We start from the raw sequence: 13,158 nt of genomic DNA on the forward strand, positions 1-13,158 counted from the left end.
ATTACGGAAAAGTGAGGACATTTAGGCATATCTTCACTTGTTCAGACCTCTTTTTGAGGGTCAAGACTTGTTTTTAGAAAATGAGTTTGAATTGGGTTAGGTAAGGGTATAATCGTCCCACCAAAAAAAAAAAAAAAAACTTAAAAAAAAAGCTGGATTGGGCACAGGTTCTGTGTCCCTCTCCATCCCTCCCATCAAGCTCCTCCCACACACCAAAAAAAGAGGATAAGAAACAACAAATTTTTTTTTCTTGGAGACCCATAAAATAAAACAATAGCTTAAGGAGGAAGGAAAGCACTGAAATGCACAATTTAAAAATTTCTCGTTAAAAATAAACACACACACACATACACATGCTCGATTTGTTTAAAAGAAAAAAAAAGGAAAATGGATGGATAGATGAAGTCCTGGTTATTGTTGGAAAAAAAAGGTTTATTTAATTGGATTTTAAGGGAAATAACAAAGGGTTGAGGTTAGGGTGTGGATTAAGGTCAGAAATATTTAAAAGACCTTGTCAAAAGGCGGCCCGCTGTAATCACGGGTTAGGGCATAGAAAATGCATTATATCAACGGATGTCCTCACAAGTGCAGCTGTACAAACATATGTGTGTGTATGTGTGTGTGTGAGTTCCTGTATGTCTATACTTGTGAGAACCAATTTGAGGCTTATTCCCTCATTTAGGCTGGTCCTGACCTCTTTTTGAGCTTCAAGACTAACCTTTAGAGTATAAATGAAATAGGTTAGGGTTAGGCATTCTGTTGTGATTGTTAGGGTTCGGGGCAAGAAAAAGCATTATGGCAATGGCATGACCCCTCTATGATGAAAGACCCGTGTTTGTGTGTGTGTGTGTGTGTTAGCACATCTGTGCTTAAAATGTGGCGGCGACAGCCTCGGGCACACGTCATAATTAACTCTTTAAAGGACCATGTCAAAAGGCGGCCCCAGCTGCAATCACGGTCACTGAGAGTTGAGATTAGAGAGCGCCTGACTCGGTCATTACCTGGCCTATGACGGAACACGCCCACTCCTTGTCTGTGCGGAGCCGCACCAGACTGATAAGTCACCACAATGGGACGCGGCGATTATCTACAGTCTCATGCCACATGCAGCACTTGCTCCTATTTACTTTGGAGTGTAAAGTGGGTCACGGTGCGGTACGTTAAGCATTTTGCAGCGTTTCCATTCGTAAAGGAAATAAGGAAGCCGGCGCCGAAAAGAACGTCAGTCCGAGCATTTTATAGTTTTCCAAACGTGATTTTACAAGGAAGTCTTTGCCGATGTTATTTGCAGTAGCGTTATGGACAGTAGCTTGAGTAAAGCAGGACTCAAGAAGGCAGTAATAAAAACAACAATGACGATCATCATAACTTTGTTTATGTAGCGCCTTTAAAAGCATGTTTACAAAATCCTTTGACGAACAAACGTTTAAACCAGAAACTAGTCATCATGCGCATTTGGTACAAACTCAACTCTTTGTTTTCCAAACTAGCATCTTATTTGGTAGATTTATATAAACTCATTCACTCCCCAAAAATATTTTTCCAGTCCAGAAATTCAATACCAGGCATACATATATAATGTTTTTTGTTGGTTGTTAGGAGGTTCTAAAATAAGCTGGTCCTGAACTAGTTAATTTGTGATTAACTCTTTCAGTGCCAAGCGTTATCAGAAAAAGCTACCTCTAGAGTGCCATTTTTTTTTCACAATATTGTGTGCTCGTGCGATGTAAACGTGGGTGCTATCATATGAAAGGTTGACTTCAATTCTTACTTTGAATTGCATGTAGATAATAGTTGCGTTATAAGTGTGGAAACACTGCCATCCAATGGTCACAGGTATCACTACAGTGCTTAATTGGCCTACTGAATAAGCACTTGTCAAGGGTGTCAGCTACCCTCCATAAAAAATGTATCTGACGAGATTTTATTATCTATTGTTTTCATTACTATTGATGAGAATTCTCGTCCATGGCACTGAAAGAGTTAAAGATTGACGATGTTTTTTTTTTTCCCCACAGGTCCAATACCAATACTGATTATTAGTGGTCAAGAAGGCCGATAACAGTTACTTGGAGCCGATATTCATTTTCAGCAAAAGGAAAAATAAAAAATAAAATATTAAATCTTAAGCATTATGCTTATTGATCAATTAAAAAAAAAATCTTGGACGTATATAAACATTTTTTTTTAATTCTAACAGAGGTCAGGGCACTCCAAGTGTCATGAGTATGTTTTTGAAAAGTTAAATGAAAAATACTAACTTGTAAATAGTAAATAACTGCTCCTTATAGATTTCTAGTCAGGAAGGATCCAAAATTTCAAAATTTACTGAAAAATATTGAAAACCTGAAAAGGTTTGATTTACAGAATAAATCCTGTGCAAAATGTTCAGCCGACAATGTGCACTCATTTTAAATCAGTTTTAACTTGGGCAAAACCAAATTTATAGCTTCTAATACCAAAAATGTCTTCTTTTGCATTTTTGTCTCAAAAATCCCCTATTTTAGACAACACATGTGCATTTGTTTATTATTAGAAAATAAAAAATGTTGCTGTAGCATTAGTCAAAATGATGAAATAATAGGTTAGGGCCAAACATTGACCCAAAGTCCATCTATTGAAGACCACTAGTGTAAAGTTTGCCCACCGGATTGCGTCTTCAGTCCTGTTGTCCACAATTTGTAGTTACTTTTCATGACTGAAGCAAATTGTAGTGTACAAAGTGTACTGAAGGGGAAGTGGACACTTGGCCATTGCTCTCAACGTTTGACCTTCAAAAAGTCTTTTTTGCATCTCAGCTGCCAGGCCATAATGACTGAAAGAGGCCAGTGTGTATCTTGTGTGTGTGTGTGCGTGCATCGAAAGTGTGAGAGACAGGGGCCCCTGCTAATTGCCTGTCTGAGTGTCTGTCTGCCTTTCTGTCAGATATTTTACTGTACCAAGCAGTTTACATGTTTAGCACATGTAGAATGTTTAGATTTGACTTCAGCTTCACTATTTTATTTGGACTCGAATAAAAGGCGCCATTGCTTTGAAACAACATTTTTTTTGGTGCTGATCTCACGCACACACACTCTCTCTCTCTCCTGCGCGCAGACTTCCTGTCACACCACCCCTCCTTTTTCAAAACATAACTTTTTTTTTTTCTTTCCTCCCCCACCTCCTCTCCCCTGCGTTGAGTCCAGTGATTTCTTGGCTGTGGTCTTGGGTAAACAGTGTATTTTTAGCAGGAAGGTCATATAGGCCCAGTCTTAATCACCACATTCCCATTTTTCCCACCAGCCCGCCTTCAGCTGCAGGCTGCCCCTCCAACCACTAGGGGGGCTGCAAAGACACAAGTGCTTTTTTGCGCAGACAATGTGTCATTATTGTGAATCTTTTTTTTAATTCACCAATTAGATCGTTTTTGTAGCCATTTTTTGTTTGCTAGTTTGCAGGAATTTACATATTGACTCTTCACGGAAATAATTTAGTTGCACAATTGTGCGCACCCTTTTACAAACTACCGTATTTTCCGCACTATAAGGCGCACCGGATTATAAGGTGCACCCTCAATTAATGACATATTTTAAAACGTTTTTCATACACAAGGCGCACCGGACTATAAAGCGCACCCTCAATTAATGACATATTTTAACTTTTTCAATCACAATATCGTAATACTCAAAGTAATAACAATAACTCAAATAATAACTCTAAACTCTCAATAGCATAATAACTCAATGTTAATATGAGCAAATTTGTTCAAATGTAAACACACAAAAGAAACAGGTAAAGCTTACTTTATCAGTTCGTTCCCCATCTATGAATCCCAATCTCAATATTGATCCATATATAAGGCGCACCTGATTATAAGACGCACCGTCGGCTTTTTAAAAATATTAAGGCTTTTAGGTGCGTCTTATAGTGCGGAAAATACGGGTAATTAAATTCCAACTGAAATGGGAGTCGCCATACACTTCCCACCAAAGTGCTCTTGATTACACCCCCAAATTTTCGTATGTTCTCTTAGTCTTTTCCTGGCATTTTGTCTCTTGATCCCAAATCTGCAAATTGCAAATTCTGGATCTTTTGGTGAAATCGTTAAGTTTTGTTTTTTTGTGCTCATTTTATTCATTTTGCTTAGAGAAACAACATGGTGAAAACCCGAGGTCAAAATCTTGTTTTGTTTTTTAACTCTATATCTGCAAAACAAAATTTCCCAGCGTAAAATTCCATTTTATTCTGGATTTCCTGCTTCAAAACAGTAAATTGCATGGAAAATTGATGAACAAAGAGCCGAAACAGACAACCGACTTCACTGTTTTTGCATTTTCATCAAGTGGTCCTCTCTTGGCTCGCACTCATTTGGAATTTTTCATAATTTGCTTTACCCGTTTAAGACTTCGATTCCAGTCGAGGTAACTGATGCATGGGAAATATGAACGATTCCAAATAGCAGCAAGTGCAAAACTTTCAGGCTTCCGCCCATTAATAAAACAATGTCAGGAAAGCCTACCCCTGGAATTTATATGCAGCTAATCCGAATAATTTTAAAGGCAGCAAGTTTATCATTCAGTCCCATTTAACTTGACTTTGAACTTAACTAGTTACTTCTGAACACACCTACCAGTTGGAAGAACGTGTGCACACTTTTGCAAGCACGCTATTTCAGTCGTTACATTTGTGTCTCGTCCCCATTTTTTTTTCCAGTTGAGTTGTAGCTACTTTTAATAATGGAAATGGTGATGTCATTTTCAGTTGACAGCAAGTGAGAAAACGGCCGTCTCCTGAGATGAATAAAAATGGGTGGATTTTGCTGCTTAAATCATATAGTACAGATGCAGTTTTAATCAAAAATGCTATGTTTAGACTAAAACATTTTTGTAAAGAAATCTTTTGACTTTAAAACCGCACAATAGCTCCATCATACACACTTTATGAAGCTTTTCTTATTCCTAACATGAGCACATTCCCCTGCAAATTAAAGGTCTAGTTGTTGTTGCAAATTGGGGTCGTCTAAGCCCGAGAGCAAGGACGCCGTTTGGCCTTTTTTTCATTTCAAGCCTTAATTAGCGCCTCCGTGTTTTGATTAAATCTGGACTTAAAATCAATTATCCATGGCTGCAGCAGACGGTCACATGCCAATCAACTCATTTGTGCAACCACTTAGTTGGCTTTGAGTGTGCTTACTCTAACTGGAACGTGGAGAAGAGCCAATATTTGCATGCTTTGTTATGGAAACTCTCCACTTGTGAAAAATGGTCTTTAGAAAAAGTGCACCTTTGTTGTCTTGGATTAGAGATAATGGATGGCTATAAAAACTCCATTAATGTTGTATGATGCATACTGAAGACTATTCATTTAACGATTGATTTATAATGGTTGATTTTGAGTTGGAAGCGCGAATGAAAAAGCAGATTTCATTTTTCTCATGATGTGAGCACATCACAGTCATGATTTGGCAATTGTTCGTGGTGTCATGATTTTGCCACCCTGACCCTTACGTGGTTCCTTCCTCTTTGGTCTGAGGTGTTGCCCTTGTCATCGCCTTCCTCTTTTCGTCCTACCCGAAGCTTGGTTGTTGCCGGGTCACTTTTTAGATGATACGAGGGTGCTTAATTTAAGTATGAAAGTCATGTGAGACTTGGAAAGTAGGGCAACCCCCCCCCCCCCCCACCCCACACACACACACACACACACACACACACACACACACACACACACACACACACACACACTGTTGTAGAGACACCATTAGTAATGAACAGATGAGTATTGAGCCGCTTATCATCCCATGTTCATAGAATATTATCCTTCCTCTTTTAAATGATCTTGGTTTTGTATTCTTCACTTCACAACTTCCCCTCTGACATTGCATCTCTTTCTTCTTGTGAATGTTCCTTACGTTGAATTTTAAACTCGTCTGTGAGAGGAATCAGAATTTCCCTTATGGTGCACCTCTGTCGCATCTGTGTTAAGTGATTGGCAAAATAAGATACTCATGTTTCATTGAAGTCGCTTTAAAGAGAAGTCTTTTGTTCCTGAATACAGTACAAATCGCAGTATACATGTTCATGTATTATACATGTTGAATCCTTGAATAATTCAAGTACCTCAGTTTAAAAACGAAATAAAAACAAGTTTAATCGCCCATTCAGGGTGCTAAGATGACTCAATTATGCTGACATTGACAATGATATCTAGTGGTTTGTGCGCCATTATAGCTGCATATAGCATAAATTAGCTGTTAGCTAGCTAGCAGCACTCACCTGTGCACTTTGATGCTGACAGCCTGACATAGTTGCTGTTCCTACTGATCACTTTTCAACAAACCATTCTGACGCAAATATATCATTTCAGCCGCCAAATGTGTCTCCTCAAACAAATTTTAGATAGATAGAGCTAAATGTCTCTACACACTACAACATAGTTGCTGTTCCTACTGATCACAACAAACCTTTCTGATGCAAATATTTAATTTCTCGAACAAAATTTACTGGCAGGGATTTGTCTAAAATAATATTTTTTATATTTTTAAAGAACAAAGTGGTGTGCTGCTATGCACAGGTTAAATTAGAAAAAAAAAATGTTGACCACCAAGTTTACGTGAATGAGTCATTCATAAATAAGTGTGTTTGTGTTATTTGGTCTTTTATTATTTTTCATCAATCATTTTTTTGTTTTTGTTTCTCCATATTTATCGCAAACTCAATTTAAAATTTCTGTAGGATATCCAAATACCCCAAATCCTCGATAGCTGAATCTCACTAGTCGTAATGCACCCATTTGGTCCATTTTTGCGTAGGTTGCAAATGCCTGATTTCCCACACCTGAGTCTCCCGATTCATATGAGGTGCGTCCAAGACCTTATAAAAGTAAAAAGACCTCCTCGGGAAATAAATCCACCTCGTTCTCCCCTCATTGTTTATGTCCTCATTGATCTGGAAGCACTGGAAAGCTCCATTCCCATCTAGAGATAATCAATAAGTCTGAATAAGGCATAAAAGCAGCTGGGCCCATCTATACATAACAAATGCGCTTATAGTTATTGACGCCAACTGACTGGCGCTTGCCTTTTATATTTAAGCTCGCTAACGCACCGCAAAGCATCTCTTTACCAAAAAGTAGACGGGGCGAGCAGTCGGCCGGCCTGGCCCTCTTGAGGGGCGTTAAAATAAACACAGAAATGCAAGGACGCCTCTTAGCCGAGGTCGTTAATAACCCTGAGTGGACGTAACAGAGACGTGCATGCAGACTAGCAGAATTAGTCCATAAGGTGACAGGGATTTAGATGTACATAAAAACCCTGTCCAGACAAGACCAGGTCTACACGCAGGGGTGTTTATTTGCGGTGTCTCGGATTATGATGCGCTATATCTGCAGAGGGAAAAGTATAGCACAACAGCAATATAATACAAGTGAGCTGCATGAGCTATCAGGAATTTGAAGAACTCAAATGCCTAAAAACACTTATTTGGACGTTGCTCCGAGCACTTTTTGGATTTGAACGTAGCCTTCATCCCAGTAGGAAAAGCCGCATGCACAGTTTATTTTTAATGGCACTCCATCTCGGTAATAATATTCTTGGAGTTCAAAAAGCAAACTTGGCTTTGGCGTTGTGCAGTTTTCTAGGAAATTGTGGCCGCGTTCCACACCCGCTAAGTCGGGATGGGTCTATTGTTTAAGGCCCAGCGGGACTTGAAAGTAGCACATCAACCTCAGTGCCTGCAGGAGAAAAACCGCACAGTTCACATCGGGTTTTGACCTTTTTTAGAATGGAGATTGACCTTCTCTGACACAAGTCAGCTAATGTCCTAAAACTCCTTTTGGCATTTACTCAAGACTACAAAATTTATACATTTTTTAAACTGACCTGTCATTACTGTTACTGTTTTTATTGCCTACTTTATTATGTGCTCTATTGTGCGGAATGTAAGTTTGCTCAGAGTGAACACATTAAGAATTTCATTGTGTGGTGTTACTATGCATGCACGTGACAATTTAACTCTTGAATCTTGAATAGTATATACATTTACTATGAAAGTTCATTGATACTTTTGGGACCCATTTAACCTAACTAGTGCTCACACTGGCGTATATTTTTATAATCGATGTATGTCAGATATAATTTTATTTTGCAATAAGTAAGGCCAGAACGGACTATTGTTTTTTGAAGTACAGTAATCCTTTTAATCTGCCAAGCTCTGTCACAGCCCTTAGTTTGTATTCCATTATTCAAAAATACACAAATATAAATAACTTATGATTCAGTTATTGCTTTGGTCCGTGATGTCAGAAAATGGTCAAAAATGTTCATTACTATTGTGTAGTGTCTATTTTCATAGAGGTCTACAAAATTAGATCATATTTCCTATTAAGTGAAAATCTAAGCATTTGGACAATTCCTAATCATTTCATTGATTATGAAAAATAATCACAGATTAATTTGATAACCAATTCATTATCGATTAATCATTGCACCTTTACATTAAAGTGTAATATAAATCCATTTCCCTCAATTGATATTTGTCAACTAATCAAATGTTTTATTTTGTATTATGAGAAAAAAAACAAAAACTTGACAACTATTTTTGACAGTTACCGGTTTTGTCATATTTTTCCAAAATAAAAGCAAATGTCTTCTACTGATTAAACACAATCTGTAGTCGGTAGTTTGCTTTTATGAATGACAATCGAAAGAATAATTACTGTTTAGAGGCTGAAATCGGGGGATTCGGATCATTTTAACTTCGGCTCTAAATGTCTCAAAACAAGAACTTATTAAAATATTTGTCGATCATTTTGCTTACAGATTTGGTGTCCATTTAATCAATTAATTTTGACAGTTCTGAACATAAGTTTTTTTTCAATCCCTTCTTAATAAAGGGAAGCAACTGGTGACCTCCACATTTAGAATTCATTCAACTTACCACAGGCACACTCCAGTTTATGTGCAATTAAAGTGAAAGATGGCAAGCAATCATTCCAAAAACAGACGTATTATACAGCTCAGCCCCCCCCCCCCCCCCCCACCCCATGCACAGCTGTCCAGCAGCTACATCCACAAATCGTCCCCCACCCAACTCCCCCTTCATCCTCCATCCAGCACAGCACGCTGCCGCCCCCGCATTCCCAGAAGCTCCAGCAGAGGCTGTGACGAAGGAGGCCCCGCAGTTAGCCACTTCCTGTGGAGAGCAGGAAGCCATTTGACACGGGGATTAAGACGGCACAGAGAACAGACCGACTAGCAAGACGCTACGAAGACGAGCGCCTAGCTATCTGAGCTACATGATTTCATCTGCTTACGTTTCACTCTCTCACGGTCACAAATCAGCTATAAGACACTTTATATTACCCACATAGGGTTGTGGGTTTTATAGCATTTTAGAGGTAAAAATCTCAAGGTCAAATATCCAAGGTCACGGTAAGACAGTGCTTCTCGATTCTTTTTTTTGCAAAGCTCCCCCAATAAAAGAGAAAACATTTTGCGCCCCCTTACACTAGCTGCTGTGACTAAAAATGTAGTAGTATGTCTAAAATTTTATACCTTTTAACGCTAGTTTGATGCTGTAAAAATAATGAAATGAATAAATGTAAATTGATGTGGAACATAAACCGATATGGAAAATTAACCAACACTAATATCTTAAACATTTTAACCTGGGGAAAAGGTAGAAAACAATGTGCCATTTTTTTTCCGTAAATCATTATGATCATTAATTAATTAGATCATTAAAGAAAAAATGTTGAGAACAATTAAAAAAGTTTATAGCCCCTGCACAGACTTTTGCAATGAGAGCGCTTCAAAACCAACAAAATCTCAACCTTTATCTTGTTTTTGTCTGATTGTCTTCAAATGTAAATTTGATTTTGAGCAATGTCCAAAAAATGGACAGCAAAACATGAATAGGGGCAAAAAAATGCAATTGGTGGAAAAGGTTGTCAGCCCTTAGATGCTGAGTCGGCAGCATAACAAAACCACCCCTCAGTCCACCAACAGATGTCTAATGTCTGATGATGCGACCTCTTGAACCTTCCAAAAAGCGATACGGACCGCGTGGCTGGCTGGCGGGCTCGGCGTCACACTGTCACATTTATTTTTTGCTCTCTCTCCTGACACGCCGACCAAGGTGATAAAAGCAAGGCGAACTTTTTTCTTCCCTGAAAGAGGGTCCAAGTCAGGGGTGGTGGGGTGAGAGTGGCGGTGGGGGATCTCTCCTTCACTTAGCCGTCATGCATATGGGAGTGGTCACAAGTTATTTATTTACATTCTCTTCACAGAGTGGCTGTGTCAGATGCCGCTGACGAGATGAAGAGCCTTATCCTGGAGAAGAACAAGATGGGCCTGGAGGAAGAACCTGAAATTCTGGTCAAAGGTGAGTCAGACTCGTAAAATAAACACTGTTGTTGGCACTCGCCTCTTCCTCCTCGGATGCTGCTTACAATCACCTACTGTAGTGTTCTTTTTTTTTCCGTTTTGAATGATGGCCTTGACCAGGTTTATGCAATCTTTACCAGCACAAATTATGTACATTTTTTGGTGTTAATTGTAGCGTACAGGTTTCATTGTTGTAAAATGCCTCGAGTTTATGTTAACTGACAATAACTGGCTTCGTTTATGTTAACTGACAATAACTGGCCTCAGTTTAACATATTTATATAACACCAAAGCATTTGGAACATATGGAGCAGCTTTAGGTGCCTTATCCCTTAAACAAGGTCAATAGAGCCCCACATGGCCACAACATGAACTTGAAAAGAACTAAAACTCTTGTCATCTGCCTCGATCATGATAAGTTCTAAGTTGTGACATAGATAAAATTGAGAGCGACTAAACACAAAATAAACTTTTGTTGTTTAAGCGTACTGTATGCATGTGTTTATGAGTCTTCATATGAAAACAGTAAAAAGTAAAAAACTTAGGTTTTCAAACTATCTAGTTATATATAGTGTACATGTTTTTCATAATATATCAAGCTAGGTAGTTATTTAGTCATTATTTAGTTAGACAATTGTGTAGTTCATCAATATTGGGATGCTAGGTTTGTCAGCTAGCTAGTTACTTATCGGTTCATTATTTGTATAGGGTGTTAGTAAGTTACTTAGCACGTTTGACAACAATTTGCGAGTTGGATAGTTAGATATTTAGCTAACAAGTGACTAGTTCAGTAGTCTGTTAGTTACTTAGCAGCTTAGTTAAATGTGTAGTTAATCTTTATTGGTTAGCTAGGTTACTCAACTAGCTACTTAACTATTGGTTAGTTGTTTGTGCATAGTTTTAACAAGTTACTTGGTTTGTTGGATAGCAATTTATTTGTCGGTAGTTAGAGATTTAGCTAACCAGAAACTCTAGTTCAGTAGTTGGTTAGTTACTTAGTAGCTTTGCTAGGTGTTTAGCTATTAGTTAACTTTTTAGTTATCTGGCAAAATAGCTAGATGTTAACTGGTTGGTTATTTACTGTATGTAGTTTGTTACTTAACAAGTTATAAACAATGTAGGTTTAAGTTAGGAAATGTTACTATATTTGTGTAGTTTTGAAATAATTAGCTGGCTTTTTAATGCCTTTGAATTTTTTACACAATAATTCTGACATTTTTACATAGCTTTCCTTAAAGGGACATTGTGTAAGAGTTAGACCGTTTTTCATTACAGACAGCAGGAGGTGCTGCATTTATCATTGTCTGTAGCTATAACAGACATGGCAGCCTCCGGAGTGCCACCCCCCATGTAATATCATTTCATGATAACTAAACCTAGTACGATTATATTTAAAACAGTGTTGGTCATTAAGACACATTTATTTGCAACTTTTTGAAATTTATAATCATTTAATTGATTCCTTTTTATGAAAAACGGTTTAAAACTTACACATTGTGTATTGATGTTTGTTTTTGGTGTATGTCTGCACTTAGCAAAGTGCGATTCTGCTTCAATTTTTTAGGACAAATTGCTCGATTCAATTTTGTTTTAACTTCACGTCCAAACAGATCCTGTCCTTGTTTAATAAGCACTGTCGCAACGTCGTTCGCGCGTGGGCCCTGTGTAAAGCATGGCCGCCGACGTCACAAGCGCCGTCTTGCCCTGCCCGTGTCGTGCTTTTGAGGAATGACCTCATTGGATATTTTTGGTTATTTTTTTTTTCCTTTTCGGGCCAGCTCTTGGATAACTTGCATCCTGTTTGGTGCAATGGCGGCTGTCACATTGCCTTGTTCTGACAGTTACCATGTGACACGACAGTCAACTGCAACTTTAAACCTTATGACCCTAAAAATGAACCACACTCTTAAAGGCCAGCGCATGTATAGTACTGTACATTTTATTCATCCAGTTACTGCTCAAAGAGGTATTGTAAATGTATCCACATGAGGGCCTTGTGTATATGTAAACATTGACCCTCACCATCTTAAATAGGCCATACTGACAGAAAGAGATTGCTCTATTGACATACCTCTGTTGATTTACAGTTCAAATGAACTCACCTCCACTTATGCGCCATTAATCACTCAGCTGTTGGCCTCGTTTGGCGCACTCATTAAATGTGGTGCAAAACAACATTTTATAATGGTTTTTCTCATTTCTTAGTAAATAGTATGGATATTCATGGGCTTCGGTTGGTTAGTAATGCGTGGATACACATGGGTTTATGGAGGCATATGTTATAAAGGGGGAATTTGCTGGGTTCTGGCTGTTTTAATACCACAGGGTACATGGCATTTTTTAGATTCATTTAATCAGTTTTCAATCTGGAAAAAAAAAAAAACATACTTTGTTTAAACTTTGCAGTGTGTTATTTTGTGCGAGAGATAAAGCACAGCAGTACAAAATGGTTTTCATCTGCATAAAGATGAAGTCTTTGTTCCGTTTGACATATTTTGACAAAGATTATTCAAATATATAGTAAAAAAAAACGGACCTAACATTGAGCCCTGCGGCACGCACTTGTGAACACAGATATCGGACTATACACCATCATATTTAATGCGGTGTAAAAAACTATTAAGATAGAAAACCAGCCAACCGAAAGCTCATCCTGAGAGCCAAGAGCTCAAAAATCCAAATGTCATTTCTTATTCAACTCCTATCAACTAATACAGTAGATAGTATTTTGCTAGGACAGCACTGCTCAATAATTGCAAAAGGCAGATTAAGGGTAAAAATCAATGCATAGCGAGAGA

The 13,158-nt window shown here is 38.2% G+C and overlaps 1 protein-coding gene across 1 annotated transcript in view; it reads left to right on the forward strand.

The window, feature by feature from the left end:
- plekhh3 (pleckstrin homology, MyTH4 and FERM domain containing H3) overlaps positions 1 to 13,158 on the forward strand; it is a 43,502-nt gene that overhangs the window by 11,835 nt on the left and 18,509 nt on the right. Inside the window, exon 3 of the mRNA XM_088438143.1 lies at positions 10,264 to 10,358. Coding sequence (XP_088294269.1) covers positions 10,264 to 10,358 — 95 coding nt within the window. The remainder of the gene's footprint in view (positions 1 to 10,263; positions 10,359 to 13,158) is intronic.

This window comes from Hippichthys cyanospilos, chromosome 16, assembly GCF_059441005.1.
Source record: "Hippichthys cyanospilos isolate Australia breed blue-spotted pipefish chromosome 16, RoL_Hcya_1.0, whole genome shotgun sequence".
Lineage (NCBI taxonomy): Eukaryota > Metazoa > Chordata > Actinopteri > Syngnathiformes > Syngnathidae > Hippichthys > Hippichthys cyanospilos.